This window comes from Ceratotherium simum, chromosome 40 (assembly GCF_057802395.1).
Source record: "Ceratotherium simum simum isolate JZ-2026a chromosome 40, ASM5780239v1, whole genome shotgun sequence".
Lineage (NCBI taxonomy): Eukaryota > Metazoa > Chordata > Mammalia > Perissodactyla > Rhinocerotidae > Ceratotherium > Ceratotherium simum.
The window spans coordinates 6,212,902-6,233,929 of NC_141939.1; the positions used below are offsets into that span (position 1 = coordinate 6,212,902).

General features: G+C 40.9%; 2 protein-coding genes across 3 annotated transcripts in view; one reads left to right on the forward strand and one right to left on the reverse strand.

Moving 5' to 3' along the window:
* Window positions 1–971: 971 nt before the first annotated feature.
* TXNDC9 (thioredoxin domain containing 9) lies at window positions 972–15,225 on the reverse strand. The gene is made up of 5 exons (XM_004435850.3): window positions 15,067–15,225; window positions 12,623–12,841; window positions 8,597–8,715; window positions 4,461–4,715; window positions 972–1,566 (listed from the first exon to the last, which is right to left on the reverse strand). Exons 2-5 carry the CDS (start codon window positions 12,809–12,811, stop codon window positions 1,449–1,451), a joined length of 681 nt encoding a protein of 226 aa, XP_004435907.1. The 5' UTR covers window positions 12,812–12,841; window positions 15,067–15,225; the 3' UTR covers window positions 972–1,448.
* A 1,018-nt stretch (window positions 15,226–16,243) lies between these two features.
* The window catches only part of EIF5B (eukaryotic translation initiation factor 5B), an 83,469-nt gene continuing 78,684 nt past the window's right edge, over window positions 16,244–21,028 (forward strand). For both annotated transcript variants that reach the window (XM_004435851.3, XM_014791666.2), the window contains exon 1: window positions 16,244–16,422. In XM_004435851.3, the coding sequence (XP_004435908.1) occupies window positions 16,388–16,422 (35 nt within the window). In that variant the 5' untranslated portion in view covers window positions 16,244–16,387. The remainder of the gene's footprint in view (window positions 16,423–21,028) is intronic.

The window sequence follows — 21,028 nt, forward strand, 5'->3', positions numbered from 1 at the left end:
TCTCACTGTTCTAAGGTCAGTCAGTCCCTTTGGGGAATGCTATGGAACCTGTTCTTACAGCTTGCTTCTCCCACTGGACAGAACCTCCATGCTACTCCCCAGAGCTGTGGGTGGGGAGACTAGCCTGCTTTTCTAAGAATGATACCTGTGGTCTACAAGTCTTAGGAGTAAGCTGAGGCAATACCGATTCGGGAACAGCATTATTGGTCTGCCATTCCTGGGGTAGATCTTCTGTGCTACAAGTGGGGACTGGGTGGAGGAAGGAAGCTCCAGACCTCTTTGCTACTGCAGAGGTTCTGCAACACAGACCTTGGGGCAGGGACGAGAAATGCTAGTAGTCCGCTCCTCTTAGGGGGAAATTTAGGCTAAGGTTGAGAGCTGGAGGGAGGAAGGATGCAGAGTCGTGGCTCAAATACCACAGAGACTATTCGTACCAAGATTTAGTATTTTCTGGAATAAATGTTTTTGTTTGCTGTATGTTCTTATGAGAATTTCCAGAGGCTTCAATTTTTTTTTCTTTTTGGTGAGGGAGATTGGCCCTGAGCTAACATCCATTGCCCATCTTCCTTTTTATTGCTTGAGGAAGATTGTCCCTGAGCTACCATCTGTGCCAATCTGCCTCTATTCTGTATGTGAGATTCCACCACAGCATGTCTCTATGAGCAGTGTATAGGTCTGTGCCTGGGATCTGAACCTGTGAACCCAGGCTGTCAAAGTGGAGCATGCAAACTTAACCACTATGCTACCAGGCCAGCCCCTAATTTGTTTTTTAAATAATATTTACCAGTTATGGTTGTTTAACTGAGGACTCTGTAGATCTCCTTGTGTTGTTATTCCAAAAGTACTTTCCAATTATTTTTTAATGCATGTCTTAAAATACAATCAATCAAGACCCTTTAAATAAAGCAATATGTTCACAATCTGAAAGAGCTTTCTGCTACCATCAGTTGATTCAATATCAACAGGCAGCATACAGAATAAATAAGCAGTTCTTTAATAGCTATTTAAATATATTTCAGAGGTGAAGAGTGTTTATAATTCATTTACAAGTGCAGTTGGTTACACCTGGTGTATAAAGTAAATAATGCTGCATAAGAATTAGTCCTGGAATAGTTTGCTGAATTTCTATTTCCAATTCAGTAGATTAAAAACACAATTGTGAATGGTATAAAGTCGTTAAGAATCATATTGTGATAAAATCAATCTCAAAAATAGAGAATCCAGATCCTTCCCAGATAATTTAAGAATTCAGATGTTTTCCTCAACTTAAACAGGAGCTCCACACAGAAAGTATTAAAGATGTCTTTCAATGTGCTACAACAGTATAAAACTCTAGAATGTGACCATTAGATGACCAATGTATCAAAATCAACAGAATTTAGAAAACACATCAAATTCTGAAATAAGGAGAAATAAGAAGACAATTAACAAAGAATTATAACTGATCTCTAATCATCATCCGAGTCTGAATCATATTTCTTTCCTCGGATAGTTTTCTTTTCCAGCTTTGTGAAGTTTGTTGCAAATTTCTTTTGGCTCTGAAATGGTGGCTCCATTAAATTTCCACTAAAAATAAAGCAAATTTGAAAAACATTTATTTTTATGATTTAGTAAAGTTGGTATACTAAACTGCACAAAAATCTATCTTTTCTTCCTCTCTGTAACATATGGAATAGAGTAAAATTTTCTTTAAAATGCTGGTGTCAAGGAAGAGGTATATTATTCATACCAATGGTTAATAGTTTTAAACCTCACTTTGTACTACTAAATGTTTTAGATCAACGTTTTATTTTCTCACTACTAATTACTCATTAAATTTCACAGGAGGCACTAACAGAATTTCTGACTGAAAAGCATAGAGGGAAATCAAAGAGTTTTTTCCAACTGTTTTGGATATGCTGAACCTGTATTAGATTCCTTTCACTGTGAGAATGACACAGGAAAATGGTGCTCTATTTTTGATACGCTGTTATGCCTGTTAAACTTCTTTTAATGTTTAGATCTCTATAGACATCAACAAAACTCATGGAATTCATTATCATTAACCTGGAATTGGTAAGAAACTCTTTTCCATGATGCTGGAGAAATAAATGAAATGAGATAATTTCTTCTTTCAAAAATATCTGGGAACATTCCCAGCACCTAGATCTTGATTTTGAAAGGAACCATGGGTCCTTGAAGAAATAGCCAATTCTAAGGAGAGTACAACATGAGCCCCCCTAAAACATCTTCTTTGCACCAGAAAGAAAGTGCTCAAAACACTTATGGGGACACGTCAAAAGGACATAGAAGCCAGCATGAAAGAGGCTCTCACTGGCCAAATCTGGGGCAATTTGAGCTTCGAGGTGAATAATAATAGTAACAAACTATAACTCACAGAATAAAACATCCATAGCCCATTCTAATATAATAAATGAAAAAGTAAATTACTGTGGGATATGGAAAACTTCTTCCCTAAATCACCATTTGGCTTGGTAGACAACTGGTTAACCAGTACTCAGTTATCACCACTAGAAATGAGACAAACCATCATATGCCTCCTGATATGGTGCACTGAGAAGGAAGAATACAATATTACTTACATAATATACCTGTGAAAAAATGCATAATCTGAATCTAACCTTAAAACATTAGACAAACCCAAATCGAGGGATGCTCTGTAAAATAACTAGCTTGCACTCTTCAAAAATGTCAAAGTACTGAAAAACAAAGGAAGGATATCAAGTTGTTACAGGTTAATGGAAACTAAAAACACACAGTAACTACATATGACACATTTTTTCTTTTGGTGAGGAAGATTGGCCCTGAGCTAACATTCGTTGCCAATCTTCCTCTTTTTGCTTGAGGAAGACTGTCGCTGAGCTAACATCTGTGCCCATCTTCCTCCACTTTGTACGTGGGATGCTGCCACAGCATGACTCGATGAGCAGTGTGCAGGTCCATGCCCGGGATCTGAACCTGTGAACCCAGAACCGCCAAAGCAGAGGGCAGAACTTAATCACTATGGTACTGGGCCAGCCCATGACACATTTTTTTGGTATGGAGAATGTTATTGGGACAATGGTAGAATTTAAATAAGGTCTGTAAATTATATAATATTTCCTGTTGTAGTAACTGTACTGTGATTATATAAGAAAATGTTCCTGTTCTTAGGAAATACACATGGAAATATTTAGGAGTAAAGGGACAATATACCTACCACTCCTACTCAAATGGTTCTGAGAAAAATTTACATGTATCTAGAAAGAGAATGAGAAAGCAAATATAAAATGTTTAAAATTAGAGAATATGGGTGAAGGGTATATAAGAATTCTTTGTACTAGTTTCCAACTTGTTTAAAGTTTGAAATCATTTCAAAATAATTTTATTTACTATTATTTTATTTAACATTAAGAAAATACAACAAACTCCAGAATCAATTTCGACAACGTAGGGATGATTTAGGCATGTGTAGGAGAGATTTAAAGAAAAAAGGGGAGGGGCCGGCCTGGTGGTGAGGCGGTTAAGTGTGTGTGCTCTGCTTCAGGGGCCTGGGGTTTGCAGGTTCAGATCCTGGGCACGCAGTGACACATTGCTTGTCAAGCCATGCTGTGGTGGCATCCCATATAAAGCAGAGGAAGATGGGCATGGATGTTAGCCCAGGTCCAATCTTCCTCAGCAAAAAGAGGAGGATTGGCACTGGATGTTAGCTCAGGGCTAGTCTTCCTCACACACACACACACACACACACACACACACACACACACAAATAAATAAAAAAGAAAAGAAAAAGGGGGGGGTGAAAAGATGAGAGAACTTGCTACTTATTGAAAGGCACTATGACTGTGGACTGATAATTCCACAATTATTGCACAATTTTACCTGTTATTCTTGCAAATCAAGAACAGGCACAAAAGACAAGATGATATGCTGATAAATCATCTTTCCGGAGAAGTGGACAAGGAGATGAATGAAAAACGGAAGTTGGATTTTAAACTGTTTTCAAACAGACTGTTCTCCATAGTTAGTAATTTAAGCTAAGCATAGAAATGAGATTCTATATATTTTATCAGATTCTACAAGTGAGGCAGGAATATCCACAGTAAAAATCTAATGTGTAAAAACGAGTCATTATCAACTTGAGTAATCTGGTTTAAATCAGGGAAGAGTCAATTCTGGAGTGTCATTTTGGGTTTCCAGATTAATACAGAATTAGATTCAATAGGTTCTGTTAGGTTGAAAACTTTTATAGCTAGGTGTACTCCAAGACTCAATTTTATCTATAACTCTGATTTTGTTGTGAGATCATGCTAATACTAATGTACATTTTAAGAAATGTGCTTTTCCTTTGTGAAAGTCTTTCTACATCTCAGTCAAAAGATCTTAGTTCCATAAAATAAATGTTAATATAAAAAATCGTCTCTAAAAATATCAATTGAGTATGTGAATTAAAATAAATCTACTGTTTTGCTACAAGTTACCTGTAATTAAGAATATCAGAACAACCGAGCCTCCATTCTAAAGTTTCTGTGGTGAAGTCATCTGTATTTCCTAGGTCAGTAAATCCAACAACATAATCTTGTGTTTTTCCATCTTTTACCAGTGCTAGTGTAGGAATGACTTTGATACGCAGTCTCTCACAAAGGAAAGGTGCTTTTTCCACATTCAGCTTCAAAAATTTGGTCTCAAGATGTTTCTTGGACAGTATCACCAAATGTCTGTCTAGTATTTTACACCTGTAAATAACAACATATAGAAAATCAAAAGCTAGAAAAACAGATTTCTTGTTTAAAATAAATCTTTAACATTAACATTTATGGTACATCTAACTTTATTTATTTATCTATTTTTTGTGAGGAAGATCAGCCCTGAGCTAACATCTGCCAATCCTCCTCTCTTTGCTGAGGAAGACTGGCCCTGGGCTAACATCTGTGCCCATCTTCCTCCACTTTATATGGGACACTGCCACAGCATGGCTTGACAAGCGGTGCACTGGCGCGCCTGGGATCTGAACCCTGGGCTGCCACAGTGGAGCATGCACACTTAACCGCTTTGCCACCAAGCCGGCCCTGGTACATCTAACTTGATAGTTTTTTTGCCTGAGTCTCATAATTTGGCAGCCAACCTAGGCTTGTGTCAGATGACCTCATTTCCATTTCATAGGTTAGCTGCCTGATTATGAGTGGTACAAAAACAATCTATTATTCTAGAAAGTCAGATTTGCCCTAATTGTGTTTACAAAAAAAAAAATATTCAATACATGCCTTAAGTTATAAGTGGTTCAGAGAGTTGTCATGTTCATGGTAAGAACAAAAAAACTGTCATTTCTTTTTTTTTTTTTTTTAAAGATTTTATTTATTTTTTTCCCCCCAAAGCCCCAGTAGATAGTTGTATGTCATAGCTGCACATCCCTCTAGTTGCTGTATGTGGGACGCGGCTTCAGCATGGCCAGAGAAGCGGTGCATAGGTGCGCTCCCGGGATCCGAACCCGGGCCGCCAGCAGCAGAGCGCGCGCACTTAACCGCTAAGCCGCGGGGCCAGCCCAAAACTGTCATTTCTGAGCCTGGCACAGTGGCAGAGTGGTTCCAGTTCCGCACACTCCACTTTGGTGGCCCTGGTTTGCAGGTTCGGATCCCGGGGGCGGACCTACTATACATAGCTACACATAGCTCACCAGCTATGCTGTGGTGGTAGTCCCACATATAAAGTAGAGGAAGACTGGCATAGATGTTAGCTCAGAGCCAATCTTCCTCAGCAAAAAAAATTAATAAAAAAATAAATTGTCATTTCTGTATGCATGTTTCCCGGTATCTCATAGAGGCAGCTTGAAGGGTGACAAATCTGAACTTGACAGAACTCAGAAGAGACTTTTCAGAATTAGAAATGTATATATGGTACCATATTTGGAAGTCACTAAGAAAGACTGAATAGTGTCACTGAGAAGAACACTTCTAACTGTACAGCTCTGTCAGGGAGAAGCATATTAAGGTTAAGGGCTATAAATGCGGTCAATATGTTTCTAAAGAAATGAAAAATATCACCAGTAACTTTTAAGCCACCCATTGAAGAAGAAAATGGAAGTGACATTTTCTTTAAATTAAAATGTATTTTAAACTGGTCAATCCTTTAGTGTTTCTGAAACAGACTATTTAATGATCTTTTTCAGTAGTTCTTAAATGTAGGTGTTCGTTACAATCAAATTTTAAAATATACAAATGAATTGACATTCTCAGGAGTGGAGCTGGGAAACATGCAGGTGCCTCTCATGCCCGATCAAGTTTGAGAATTACTGCTTTAGATCACTAAGACACCAAATGCTTCATAGCTGTTTTCACTAGCAGGTTTTTCGGGCACTTCTTGGTGTAGTTTTTCCTGAATTAGGTTTGCATCCAGTGAGTTTCTTATAACCTTGATGCCTCATCACTTTCCCTCTGAATGTATCTTTTCATGTATCACCTACGTAGTGCAGCAATGAGATTTTATCGAAAAATAGTGAGAGAAGAAATTAATAAATGGCTTTTGAATGAAGCTCAAAACAAATGATAAATGAACTGATATGTGAGAACTATGTTTTTGAAAATTTGTACATAAATCAACTCCATAGTTTTACTGGAGTGATACGAAATCTATTTTAAATAAGTCTATGTGCCATTTGTCAATAAATCCATTTTTTAAAATCCAGAAGCAGCAGTCATGGTGTAGTTAAAATAGCATTAGGCTTAAAACCTGGGTTCAAATCCTCTTCTATCATTTAGTAGCTGAGTGACATTAGGTGAGTCACTTAATCTCTCCAAGTCTTGCTCTGCACACATGAAGCATAGGAATTATACCTACTTACCTCAAAGGGTCATGGTAAATGTTCCTGGATTTTATACATGAAAATATCCAGCCTACTATGTGCTAGGAACTTTGACACATATATATAGAGAGAAATTAACTGATGGTATAAATTTTGATTTTTTCAGTTTTGCTTGAAGGTAAATACTGTTGGTGTTGCACTGTTTATACATTCATCAAATATATTTACTGAGCACCTACTACATGTCAGCCATTGCTGCTGTATGGCTAGGAACCCAGACCACAGTAGGCCACAATACAGAAAAACTCTCTACCCTCACAAAACTAACAATCTAGTGGGCAAAGACATCTAATAAACAAGTGAATGAATAGTATCAATCTTATAGACTGATACAGTACCAACATATCACCTCATCATATATGTCAGAGGTTGGCAAGTTAAAGAATGTGTGCCAATGGGAGATGACAGTGTACCACAACGGCAGAGGGTTTCTTTGATACTCTTTGACCTTCATAATCCCTTCCCCCACTTTCCTTTACAGGAGATTTCACCATCTCAATATTTTCTGTCCTTTTTCTTTTCTTTTTTTTTTTTTTTGTGAGGAAGATCAGCCCTGAGCCAACATCCATGCCAATCCTCCTCTTTCTGCTGAGGAAGACTGGCCCCGGGCTAACATCTGTGCCCATCTTCCTCCACTTTATATGGGACGCCGCCACAGCATGCCCTGACAAGCAGTGCCTCGGTGCAACCGGGATCCGAACCCAGGCCGCCAGCAGTGGAGCACATGCACTTAACCGCTATGCCACAGGGCCGGCCCCCCTTCTTATTTTCTTAATCAATAAATCCCAGGCAATTCCCTTCAATTCCTGAAAACTGTTAACTAATAACCAAGTTGTTGGACAGTGAGGGTAAGACAAGGGCCAGGAAGTCTATGGAAATGGGAGAAGTGGGCAGGGCTGAGACGATACTGAACGATGGAGACTATACACTGGAGTGTGTGTCTGTCTAAGGGAGGCAGCTGTTACTCAGCATCAGCAAATTGCTTTCATACTGAGTTCTACGTCTGTTATTATCAAGTTTTCTGGTTTTTAAAAAAAATTCTAAAATTTGAATTTTTTTTAAAATGAGATATCTCAATTTTTAAATGTTGGCAAGTCATCAAATTTTGGGGCTAAAAAGAAAAGGCTTGAGCCCTCTGGTTTAAGATATAACCTTTTCTGGGGGTAGTTTCCTTTTACAAGGGATCTGCCTCCATAGAGAGGTTTGCAGACGTGGGTTGGTCTAAGAGAAATCACTTTCTTCTCCTTCCAGACAAGCCTCGCAGTCTCAACTATGCTTCTGGCAAAAGGCGTAAGCCACTGTCTCCCCACAGGTTGCCAGCTGAGAAGGAGTGACTGAATTCAAAGCTGGTGTTCAAGGTGTTGACCCCCATTCCCAACACTGTGGCTATATCATAATTGTAGGAAAAAAAGTAGAAATAATTCTTGTTCAAGGAAAAAAAGTAGAAATAATTCTTAAGTGTATATTTCTAAGATGTTTTTAAGGTTAGCTAGTGAAAATATAATTCAGAAAATAGCCATTTCTATGGAAATATTCTTGATTTTCAATAATGTTCATTTATACTTTCGTATGTCACTGGTTTTTAAGTTAATCTTTAAAATAACAATTGCTTAACTTTAATGTACAGACTTCTAGTACAAAGAAACAACTTGAGAAGTAGTTCCTTTTATTTTTCTTAATTTCCCTATTAAGTCATTATATCTCTATTCAAAGATCTCACCATCTTTTAAAAACAGTCACTGATGGGAACAAAGTTACCTGAATGTGGAGTCTCTGTAGAAATGGCAAACCACTTTTTTACTCTCCTTAACTTCTTGAAAAAAGTCTCTCTCACTAGGGATTTCTCTGTATTCTCCATGTCCTTTTGAAAGCCATTCCTAATGTGGAGAAAAGGGAAATATTACGCATTTGAAATATCTCTTTCAGCACCACTTTACATTGTGTGTCCAAATCATAATAATATTCTACAATGAAGTTGATTTTATTTTCTAGAGAAATGAATTCCTTTTAGTGATTTGCTTTCCTGTTTCTAGTGTCAATGTAAAAATAGTCTGGGGGCAGTGATTATCTCCATAGCATGGCTCATATTTAAGACAATTAACCGTCTCGATAACTGAAAACATATATGTTTTCTTAGGACTTCGAAAATAAACATTTAGACTCAAGAGACTTAGAATGTAAACATCCATTTAATTTCTTGGCACTCAAACTCCTAAAATAAGAAGCATTCGATCCAAGTTACTACAGTTTTTAAAAATAATGCTCATGAGATAAAGTCAGTCTTTGGGGGTAAGGATGTCGGGGAGAGGGGTCACTGCGGCTCTGAAGCTCAGGAACCCTGTTTGCTTTTGATGATTACCGCAGAGAGGCAGGAACCTCTCCTACACTGGCCACCAGTGGGTAGTGTCCTAGGAAGAAAAAGTTGTCTACTCACAAGGTGTCCAGAAACAATAAAGATCTCACAGGTTAGCTAATCCAACTTCCCAAACCAATATACCAACCCTTATCAACCACGCCCGACAGGCCTTTCAGCTTCTTGAACCTTTCCTGTGGCAGGAAGCTTATCACCTCAACTGGAAGCTTGTTTCCTTTTTCAGGCAGCTGGTTTTAATAAAAAGGAGCATTGGGCTTGCAGACGGACGGCATGGGCTTGAGTGCCTTCTACCACTTACTAGGCTGTGAATTCTAATAACCCTTCTAAGTCTCAATTTCCTCTTTGGTAAAGGAGAGATGATAAAGCAACTATCTCATTGAGTTGTTGTGAAAATAAGAAAATCAACATGAAAATAACTATAACAGTGTGTTGCACATGTGCTTAAAAAGCGTTTGTACACGTATTCTCTAATTTTTAGAAATGTCTTCTCACACTGAACTGCAATATATCTGTAACTTTGGTCTGTGGATCCCAGCTTGGACCTAAGATTAGAGAAGAAAGTTCTAATCTCTCTTTCACACGTCTGTCCTTCAAATTTCTTGTCTCGCCTACGTCCTCCCTCCCCCACATTGAACCACTGAACATTCCCATAGCCTTTTGACCATTTCTCATATGCAACCATTTCTAGACTTCTTATTCTTCTGGTTGTCCTCCTCTAAACCCAGGCTAATTCCTCCACATCCCCTTAAAATGTGGCATTAGTCTGAACGCAGCCCTCCGGAAGTGGTCCAACTAGAAAGGCGCAGAAGTGCCGTCTCCTTTCCTCCTCCGGACTTAAGCTAACACAGCCCAGGCTGCATTCACAGTCTCAGTATCTGTTTCACATTGGCTTACATTGAGCTGATACAAGAGGCCCTGATGTATTCTCCTTATGTGACAGTTCCTCGATAAAGCTTCTATAAACAGTTTAAACTCTCAAATACGATTCCTTAATGACATGTGACATTTCATGACTCCTTCCTTGGCTCACCAATGACACGTGCCCTTAAAAAACAGTATTTCTTTGTTTTTTAAACAGCTGCTATTTCTTTTAATTATTTATTCTTACGTGTTTAACCAACAGGCTGAAGACCTGAACCTGTTCAGGTTCCTTAGAGGGAGGCAAGCCCACTCTGAACCTCCACCAATGCAAAGGTTCCTTCCCAAGACACCAAACCCCCTGCACTCGCAGGACAGTTCCTTTCAAGAGCAGGTGCTCCATGGGTATCTGCTGAATGGAACCAAGCAGGATGGGCACAGACCATAGCGCAGCCTGAGCCTACCTGAGGCCTGACAGCTGGGCAGCACCTGGCTCTCATCCAACCCTCTGATGGGCACCTCCTATTTCTCACCTTGTTCTTCTGTTCCCTGATTAGGTCCTATGTCTCTAGCTGCTGTAACAGCAGGTGGGTGCTTGGGTGACTGAGGAATATCGATTAGCATAGGCTAATTAAATGCTTATATCACCGCATACACTCATTTCTCCAATACCCCCATGGATCAGAAAATCACAGTTACTATACGATCTACACTACTCTTTCAAAAAGAGTATCTATAAAAACCATTAACGCTTCTTGCTTACTTCCTCAGAAAACTTTTTTTTTTTTTTTTTTTTGCAGAGGAAGATTAGCCCTGAGCTAACATCTGTGCCCATCTTCCTCTATTTTGTATATGGGTCGCCACCACAGCATGGCTGACTAGTGGTGTAGGTCCGTGCCCAGGATCTGAACCCACGAACCTGGGCTGCTGGAGTGTGCAGAACTTTAACCACTATGCCAGGGCCAGCCTCGTCGTGGCTTAGCGGTTAAGTGCGCGCGCTCCGCTACTGGTCGCCCGGGGTTCGGATCCCCGGCGTGCACCGATGCACCGCTTCTCCGGCCATGCTGAGGCCACGTCCCACATACCCAACTAGAAGGATGTGCAGCTATGACATACAACTATCTACTGGGGCTTTGGGGAAAAAAAAGGAGGAGGAGGATTGGCAATAGATGTTAGCTCAGAGCCGGTCTCCCTCAGCAAAAAGAGGAGGATTAGCATGGGTGTTAGCTCCGGCCTGATCTTCCTCACACAAAAAAATAAATAAATAACCACTATGCCACAGGGCCACTTCCCCAGAAAACATTTTAATAAAAATGATCTATTAAAATGCAATGAAAGCTCTAAAATAAAACCCCGAGTTACTTCATGACAAATTCATTTTAAATTGATTTGTATATTAATAAAAGCTCTGAAGTCTGCCTACCTAAGTTGGTTTCTAATTATAACTATTCAGACTATTGTTTTTAACTGCTGACAACTTCATTTAAGACATGTATGTTCCTCACTGCAAATCAGGTAGATTCAAAGTCTTTCTACAAAAATATCCTAGTTATGACAAGTTTTTTTTCAGTTGAGCATTAATGATTAGTAGGGTACTTAACTGTGATCATGAGATATGAGTTTGTAGCAGAATCTCATCATATATTACCTTAAATAATTATTAGCACTATATTGAGAAAAGTAGCCCGGTTTCAAAACTATATATATAGATACCATATTTCAGACAACTCAAGATATAAAAATTAGAACTCAGTCATATTATAAAAGATTCTTTCCTTTTTGTTGCAATTCTTCTAAACAGTGAGGGTATAAACATTATCAAAGAGATGCTATAGCAGCACAAACAAAACTCCCTGTTTCTTCAGAAAAGTTAAAACTCATGTTTTAGTCACAGCCAACTGAAGAGGAACCAGAGGTGGTGATAATGTATTTCAATGTAACTTAAACCAATGGAAATGCTTTTCAATCAAAACTCAAGTTGCAGAATCTAACCCAATTGGTTTTGATCAGAGTCCACAACTACAAGTCTGTTACACGCTCACACTCTAAGAAGCCGGAGCTGTGGCCACCTTTCTTTGTGACGCAGCATGCATTCTTCTGAATAAATAAGCCATACAATTAAACATTACATTGGAAGTGTCGGAAATAATTTCTTTAATGTAAATTGCCTTACAGCTCTTTTCTTGTTTGCTTTGGGCACAGCTAAATTGTGACAGGCTCTACTGCTACCTGAAAGGGAAACCAAAGACTCCTATTGGCTCCCAGTGTTCTTCCTGCTCAACTCTCGCCTCAACCACACAAATCTGAGCTCAGAAAATGATCTTGGGCACGTGTTTCTTTTACTTGATGGTGGATTAATATACTGATTAGGCTAATTTTAAATGTCTTTGAAACTAATCTTTTTCTGGGCAAATTTTTAACAGTGATAGATACTCTGAGGTCAAAAAACCCTAAAAATGAGGACTGAAATGTAACCACTGCAGCACATGTATATATAAGTTGTTAGGAGCATACTGTTATAGCAATTTCAGAAAGCAGGGCAGAGAGGTTACTTGTTTCTGCTGTTGAGCTTTCCTTAGCGCCTCAAGTCTCTTTTCTTTGAGGCGTTCCAGTTCATCCTCGTCCATCTGATCCAGTTTCTGAATTTCAGAATCCAAATGTTCTTCCACTAGTTTGGTAGTCTGAAGCAACTGATTCTCCAGGACTTTTGAAAACATGTCAACAGATGGATTGGCTTCCATTCTTCCAAATGGTACAGTTCAGCCTTGGTGCTGGGGAGAAAGTTTACAAAGTTAGGAAAAAACAAAGTGCAAACAATAAGTAAAGTTTTCTCTCTTATTTTCAAAAATTCTAGCAAGTATAATTTTTAGTCCACAAAGTGTTCTGCTGACAACCAAGCACTTCATGTTAGGCTTAAGAATTTTTATTTAAGTGTTTTTAAATTTAATTTTCAATAGGTTATAGTCACACCATTCAAAAACTACTTAAAGTTTATGTGCTTCTGATTTAGCTTGTATTTTACTGCATTAAAGCAAACACAAGTCTTTAAGACCATCACCAGACCAGAGAGAATGAGTAGTTGGAGTTATACCTAGTGATATATACTGACTATCAGTATCCTTTACCAAAGGGAAGTAAAGCAGAAATGACTGTGAACAAGGGCCAAGTTTAACTGCAGTGAGATTTTACATATACATACACATACATACCCAACTTGGCTTCAATATAGAGCAGAGCTTAGCAAAAGATATACTTTTCATGGTCTCTGCCTAAATGATTTTCATTTCCTTAACTCCTAAGAGAGCTTATTACAATTTAAGTAAAAAAACAGTACCTGGTGTTCCCCAAGCTTTAGTTTCCATTCCTCTTCTCCCATTACCTAACAAAATCTATGAGGCCACAAAGATTGATATTGGCATTGACTTACTGACACTCAGTGTTCTTAACTTTGCTGTAAAACAATGTAACACTCCAAATATTAAAAAGAACATCGACTTTTTCATCACTCGTCTATGTAACATAGGACTTTAAAAACAGAATCTAATTCAGATTAGAAAAGAAGATCGATCTCAACTATATATTTCAAAAGAAATGTATTATTTTCTACCAGCAATAATCAGATGGCAATTTTATGTGTATCCTTGGGTTATTACCACAGAAATATGAATATAATTTGCCTATCAAAGCAGAAGGCTGCTGCATCTCGATGAACTATAATACATTTACAAATACTACTGAAGCACTTGAAAAAATCTGAATAAACTGTGAACTCATTCACCCAGCTTCTGACACACAGTCTCGCCCACACAGACCCTCTATAAACGTTGAACTGCAGAGAAATAGTCTTCTTGCAAACTTCACTTCTGATTTCTTTTTCTTCACAGGAAAAGCACACTTGATTTCATCTTTTATCCACAGAGCTAGCAGTGCTTGAACACAGCAGGTGCTCAAAAAATATTCGTTGGGGCTCGCCCAGTGGCATAGTGGTTAAGTTCCTGCGCTCTGCTTTGGTGGCCTGGTGGTTCCCGGGTTCAGATCCCGGGCACGGACCTACACACAGCTCAACAAGCCATGCTGTGGCAGCATCCCACATACAAAATAGAGGAAGACTGGCACAGACGTTTGCTCAGGGCCAGTCTTCCTCACCAAAAAAAAAAAAAAAATTGTTAATGTTGAATGAACACGTGCCTAACTTAAGCTTAAGTTTCAAAAATTTTGTTTCAAAACTTTAAGTTTCAAAAGGATTTCTGAGTTTAAAAAACCAAATTGTAAGCTGCTCTTAAATGCTATAAAATTTTAAAGAAGCTGTATTTCAAATATAGTAAGAATTTCACACTCTACCTCGCAAGAAAAATGTCAGTAGGACCGCGACCCTCAGTTTTGGTGCCGGATGAAGCAGAAAAGTGGATATGGAACAATGACTTGCACGTCAGAACCTGTTCTTACTAGGGGCATAGCGGATGCTTATCCCTGGAGTTTTACAGGATGAGCTCAGAATTTAATTCTGGGACAACTGGGGGCAGAAGCGATTAACGAGAGCTGTTCTGGGGGCAGGTGGTGGTGTTCACCTCATTCAGAAAGGGAGAAAGATGGTGTAGCGATCCTGATAACTTTTTACTCTTCAAACCACAAGCCTCTGATTCTTCCTTTCTTCAATTCAACTAGAATGGTGGGAAGGGACTTGTCCCTAAATTACCTAACCATTTCCTTGATCCCCCACGTGCACCCGCCAAAACAACCAGGGAGCCCCATCCTTAACTGCATCTTCCCAAAAGTATCCTCGCCACTCCCCGAGGCCCCGGAGACACATGAGGGCTGAGCTCAGGCAGCCCTGCTCCATCACCTCCCGGGGCGCATGCGCCAAAGCCTCCTCCGCGGCACGGACACCCGCTTCTGGGCCGCGCCCCTCCCCCGCCCCGGCCGGACGCTGAGCGGAGGTGTGTCCACTAGCACCGGGAAGCGGTGGCCGGTTTTTTCACACCACCGTCTGTCTCACCTGAGCTCCCGGTGATACCTGAGAAGTGAAGAACCAGCACCTCCAGAAGAGCAGCCCAATCTGGCTTCAGCCTCGTAGCAGCTGCCGGTGGCCGCGAAGGGGACCGTCACTTCCGCCTCTCTATTGGCTGCGGCCCTCCCGCGATACAACCTGGGACTCCCGAGCAAGTGGGCGGGGGGGAGGGGGGGGGCGCGCCGGCTGCCGCGAGCGCTTCTGCGCCTGCGCCTTCCCCGTACCCTGCAGTCCGGAACCCGAGGTGTCCGATCCTTTTCTCCCGCCCGGTAAACTACGGAGCCGGCGAACGAGCAAAGTCTGCTGGAAGTTGTAGTTTCTTAGTGCTCAGCCCGGAGTTGGTAGACGTCCCTAGGCTGTGAGTGTCAGTACACGTAATGTTATGTCAGAAATGAGACCGCCAAGATATTGCTCGCGGTGACGCGTCAACTTCGTTTCCACTCTGTTTATTGAACATTTCCCTTTTTTTGAAAAGTTGAAGTATAACTTATACAGCATGGCTAGTTTTTACGTAGTTAACACCCGTAATGTCACCGTCCAGATCCAGATGTAGAACGTTTTCACTCCCCTAGCAGGTTCCCTCGTGACTTCCCTAAGACAAAATTTTTGGAACTTACTCTCTGTCTGAGTGCAAAGATTAAGATCTATTTTGGGGAATTAACGGGTGTGTTCTTGTTTTATGGGTTTTTTTGTGTGTGCGACTGTACATACTTCATAATTCACGGACGTTACTGAGAGTTCTAATTTTGTCCTGGATTCATCTCCCTTGGGAGCACCCAGAGCGCTCGTCCTTGGTTCATTGGGGTTCTTTACTGAACTTCCTGCAGCTAATACCAAGTACAGAGGCTGAAAGGTGGAAGGTCTACTTCTGAACCGAGCTCCAAGCCCCCAGGTCTGCGTCCTCCCCTAGGGAGGGGCTGACGTGGGGTACCTTCAGCCTCATTGTCCACCTCCGCCTTCTAGAACCTGGAAACCGCGCTGGCGACAGTGCGCAGCGGACGCTTGCGGGAAGGGGGCGCTCGGGCTCCCGCCTGGCGGGCGGGTCGACTGGAGACGCTCTACACGAAGCGCAGCTCTCGATGAGCCACGCCCTGCGTCCCCACGCCGAGGCGGCGGGGCGATGCGCTTGCGCACTGAGTGTCCACACCATATGTGCCCTGTCCCAGTGCGCGGGTCTGTGGAGAGCCGGGTGCGAGAGGCGGCAGCGCTGAGGGAGCGGAGCCGAACGCAGACTGAAGTCGGCCGGGGGCCAGTGGGTCTGTGAGAGACCGAGTAGAGGGGCTGGGGCCACGAGCGCCGCTGTCACGCGATGGGGAAGAAGCAGAAAAACAAGAGCGAAGACAGGTAGCAGTGGCTGGGTCCGCACGGCGGCGGCCGGCGCGGCTCAGTGGGTCGCGTGGGTCCCGCCGGCGCGGGGTGGACCGGGCTCGAGGCGCGAGACTGGCCCCGCGGGGCTCTGGGCCTGGGCCCAGGGTGGGCGGCGGGGTCCGAGACCCCAGTTCCGGGCGGGCGCGAAGGGCCTCGGCGGCGGGCGAGTTTTCCCAGCCGAGACAGTCCCACTCCCACCCCTCGCCCGGCCTGGAAAAAGAGGGGTGTCCAGCCTGAGGAGCGGGGCGGTTGTTTTGGGGTTCCTGGCACCGCGGGGAGGGGCTCTGGCGACTCCGCCGGGCCGCAGCTGGGTGGGTGGGTGTTGTTTTTGCGGCGCTACTGCCGGCGAGGGTCAGAAAGGGTGGTTTTTGTGCCTTTGTACATATGAATACTGGGAGAGAGAGGGGAGTTCGAATGGGAGGTACCTGTAGCCGGGTTTTTCCCTCTCTGAGCCGCTCAAGGACGTCGGAGTTACGGGGAGGTGTTTAATTGCCAACTCCCACTTAACTTGATATAATTTGGATACAGTTCTCAGTTATTTAAGGGCTGATTGTCCAGACTCCATGCTTTTCGCTTTCCTTCTTCCGGCCTGTCTTTTGGTCGTTTTTTCGCTCTCTAGCACCTCCCCTAAGAAAGGAGGAGGAGACGAAACAAACCAACCAGGGTTGCTCCTTTCTAACCCCTTAAAAGGGTTTTGAGGGGAGGGAGTGTAAGGGTGAATGTCGAATTATGTACTCTGAGATTTTTAGAACATTTCTGTGTGTCACATTCGATTGAGTTCTTTTACCCTTCTCTTTCAAGGAGTTTACTTTCTGGGAGTGAACAACATCTGTTACTTGTCACCTTTGTATACTACTTACCAAACTTAGTTCAAATACTAGAGAGAGTAAGGTAAATTGAAAAAAAACAAAAACAAAAGCAACAATCTGTGATAGTTCCTTATGCTGACTCAAAAACGGTTATGTGGTCTGAAGTTTAAATAAGATTACTAATTATAGGTTGGAATCCTGGATCATTTCCTCACCTGGCACTCACCTGGAATTAAAAGACACAAAGGTGAATCTAGTATTTCAGTTACAGGTCTATTGGAGGAAGTTAATTGATTTGAAGAATAGAACTTGTTAATTAAGCCAGATAAATAAGAACAAATAAGCAGAATTCTGGGTGATTTAGTGGGGCAAAAGTTCTCTACTTTTGACAGTATTTTTTGATGCATAGGATACTTTTTTTTCCCCCTAACCGTATACAAAAAATAGATAATACAGCTTCATGTACCAGTTACCCAGTTTCAATCCTTGTTACCCATGACCAATCCTGTTTTGTCCACTTGCTGGATATTTTAAAGCAAATCTCAGAATCCTTTCATGTGTAAATCCTTTAAGTGTATCTGAAAGATGAAGAGGGAAAAAACAACCACAATGTCATTATCAAGCCTAAGGAATATTAACAGTGATTTCTTAAATATTATCAAGTATCCAGTCAGTTTTCTAATTTCACTGATTGTCTTATTAAAAAAATTTTTTGCTGTTTACAGTTTGCTTGGTTCAGGATTACATAAGTCCATTCTTTAGATTGAAAAAATAGATATATATGTTATGTCTTTTACTTACAATTTTTACTTTCCAGGCTCTTTGACAATGGAAAAAAGCTGTTCACAGGGGAGGTGTTTGTTCTTGTCTGTGTATTTCTAGAGAAAAGTGAGCGTCTCTTATTAATTCATAAAGATTTTCATGGATTATGTAAAATTTAAATTGCAAACAGTGGAGCCTGTTGTTAAATGATTGGTTTGGTAGCGTAAAAGGAATGTTACTGGGTCCACAGCCCCCCACTAATCTGTAGTCTCTATTTTTTGGCTCATGATGAAGGGAAAGTGGTGGCAACATAATTGATAACCGTGATTTATTTTTTCATATACCAATATCAGGGTATTCCATTGTTGTTTTTTTAATGCTTCAGGGACTCCTTCGCTTGAGTGCCTTTCAAATTGTATCTAAGAAATCCTAGGGTTTTGCAGACGGCCTCCTTTGACCAGAACTGCCTGGCCGTTTTACTTTGGCACTCCATACAAGATATTTTGGAGGAGGGAGAGAGGGACAGGGAAGTTCCACTGCCTTGTGAGTTTGCTTTGACAGTTGTTTGTTTACATATTTATTGAGGTGCAAAATAAATTTATTTCCAATTAAATTTTAAAGGCCTAAAGAACAAAAATATTCACTCCCCAAAGTATCAGCTAAGCCACCATTTTGTCCCTTGGTGGCTCCCATAAGTGCTTCATTCCGTTGGTTAATGATTAAATTTTATTATTTCAGCTGTCATCTTGTATCCTTCAGCTTTCCTCTCTTACTAGATTTTCAAGTCCCTTCTGTGTTAAACTTAACGAACTACGCCTTAGTACAATAAATTGCTTTCTTAAAAAAATAATTTACAGAAAATATAATGTGGCCACCGGTCACCAAAAAAATAACAAAATCCAAACAAGCTACTTGTGGAAGAGGAAGTTCAGTAAAAAGTGACCAGAAGTTGGGATATTTTAACTTAATGTTGTATATTACTACTTTCTTCAAGGATATTTTGGATATTTGTGAAAGGAATACAAACACAGGCTGGGAAGAAAGTCTAGATGGAGAAAGTCCTATCATAGAATTAATATTCTTGTTTGCGTAAAATGAGATATTTGTCTGGTTTTACTGTCTTGTGTGAAGATCCCTACTTTAAAGATTTTACGTTCATCTCACTTGCCAAGCTGTGCTAAGTCAGGCATGTTTCTGGGCAGGTAGAACTGGGTGAGAAATGAGCAGCTGCTTCTTAGTTATCAAGATAAGGCATTGAGCCACTTTTTAGTTCTTGGAAAGAACATAAAAGACTGTTTTAATCCTTATGTTTAATCAATCCTTATTGTAATTTCTTAACCAATGTTCCTTTAAAATTAGATTTTATTGTTTAATCTGAATGCCTCATTTTATTCAGATAGCTTATGTTTTGTTATATCAGACTATAGGTTTTTTTTAACATATAGTTTTGTTTAAAGACCAAGGTGTAGAATTTTGTTCCAGCTTGTGTAATTCTGAGAATGAGATTTTGATAGGATGTTCAGCAAGTTTTCCTGCCTTTTTTCAGTTGACTGGGGAAACTCTGACAAGGGATAGGATTCAATATCTACAGACATACAAAATATAAGACAGTATTTTCATTCCTTCCTGAAACCTTCCCAGTCATCAGTTTACATGATGGGACCTTATCTTATGGGAAACTTGTGTTCCATTTACGCAATACAGTGGATGTTCTCTTTATGATGTGTGCAGAGGACAAAAGGGATCTGGATTATCTAGTTTTTCACAGCCTCCACTTCTTCATTCTGGTCCTTTTTTTTTTTTTTTCTTTTGAATTTCCCAAGTGTGGTAGTTATATTTCAGGTTATAAGGAGTGGGCAATCTGGTGTGTTACCTTGATGGGATTAATACTCACCCACCCCACCCCACCAAGATATGGAAGGAAGGAAGATAGTTATTTCACCTATCTCGCAGTCAGATATCATGGAGGTGGGGATGTCATTCAGGAACTAGAAGGCCCTTCAGGATTCAACAGAGTTCCGGGATATCTTCAGCATCAGATTATTTGTTGCTGTGGTTACCTACACTGGTGGTGAGCCTGTATAGTGACTCCACTATTCTTTGCTTTTAACTACAGATAATGCTCCTGTCATTACTGGCAAACTGTGCTTTTTGGGAAGTTCTGGCTGTCTCCGAGACAGCTGCCTAACCTTATATGATTGCCTTAGTGTCAGACATTCATCCTAGCCAGTCAGGTTATGATCAGGGTAGCAGGGTCCCTCCCTTGTAGAAAACATAGTGATCTACTTACGGAACCTGTCCAGAAGGAGCTGTGAGTATAGCAGGTCCAAGAGGCAAAATAGTCCAAATAGTCTAGTTCAACAAAGGAATTTCTCATTTGCATATATTTGAACTAAAAAATCTCTATCTGCATACATTACATCAAAAAAGAAAAAAGACGCATAATCTGTAGAGTTCTCTTGGTTTAGCTTGTTCCCACACTGATACTTTAGGAAGTTGATAAGTGGAAGGAGGAGGAGAAATCCTGGTTTGCCATAAATGAATAAGAAAGCAGATGATAAACTTTTGTTGTTTACTTATAGTAACCTCTTCAGCCTTCTCTACTGGTGATCTCTGTGGGAAGCTGATGCAGCTACTTTTGATGTTACTTGCCCAATAGCTGTGCTTTACTTATCCTTCTAGGTTTATTCCAGTCTTGCAATTGATCTATAAGGTGGGCAAAGCATTGTTTAACTGAGGAATGGGGAGTCAGTGGTTAGAACAGCAGCTCTCAAACTTTTCGGTCCTAGGCCTCCTTTACATTCTTAAATTGCTAAGGAACCCAAAAGGTTTTTGTTTATGTGCGTTATGTCTAGTGACACTTACCGTATTTCAAATTAACGCTGAAAAGTTCTGGGGCCGGCCTGGTGGCGCAGGCGGTTAAGTGTACGCGCTCCTCTGCTGGCAGCCCGGGGTTTGCCAGTTCGGAACCCCGGGCGCACACCGACGCACCGCTTGTTAAGCCATGCTGT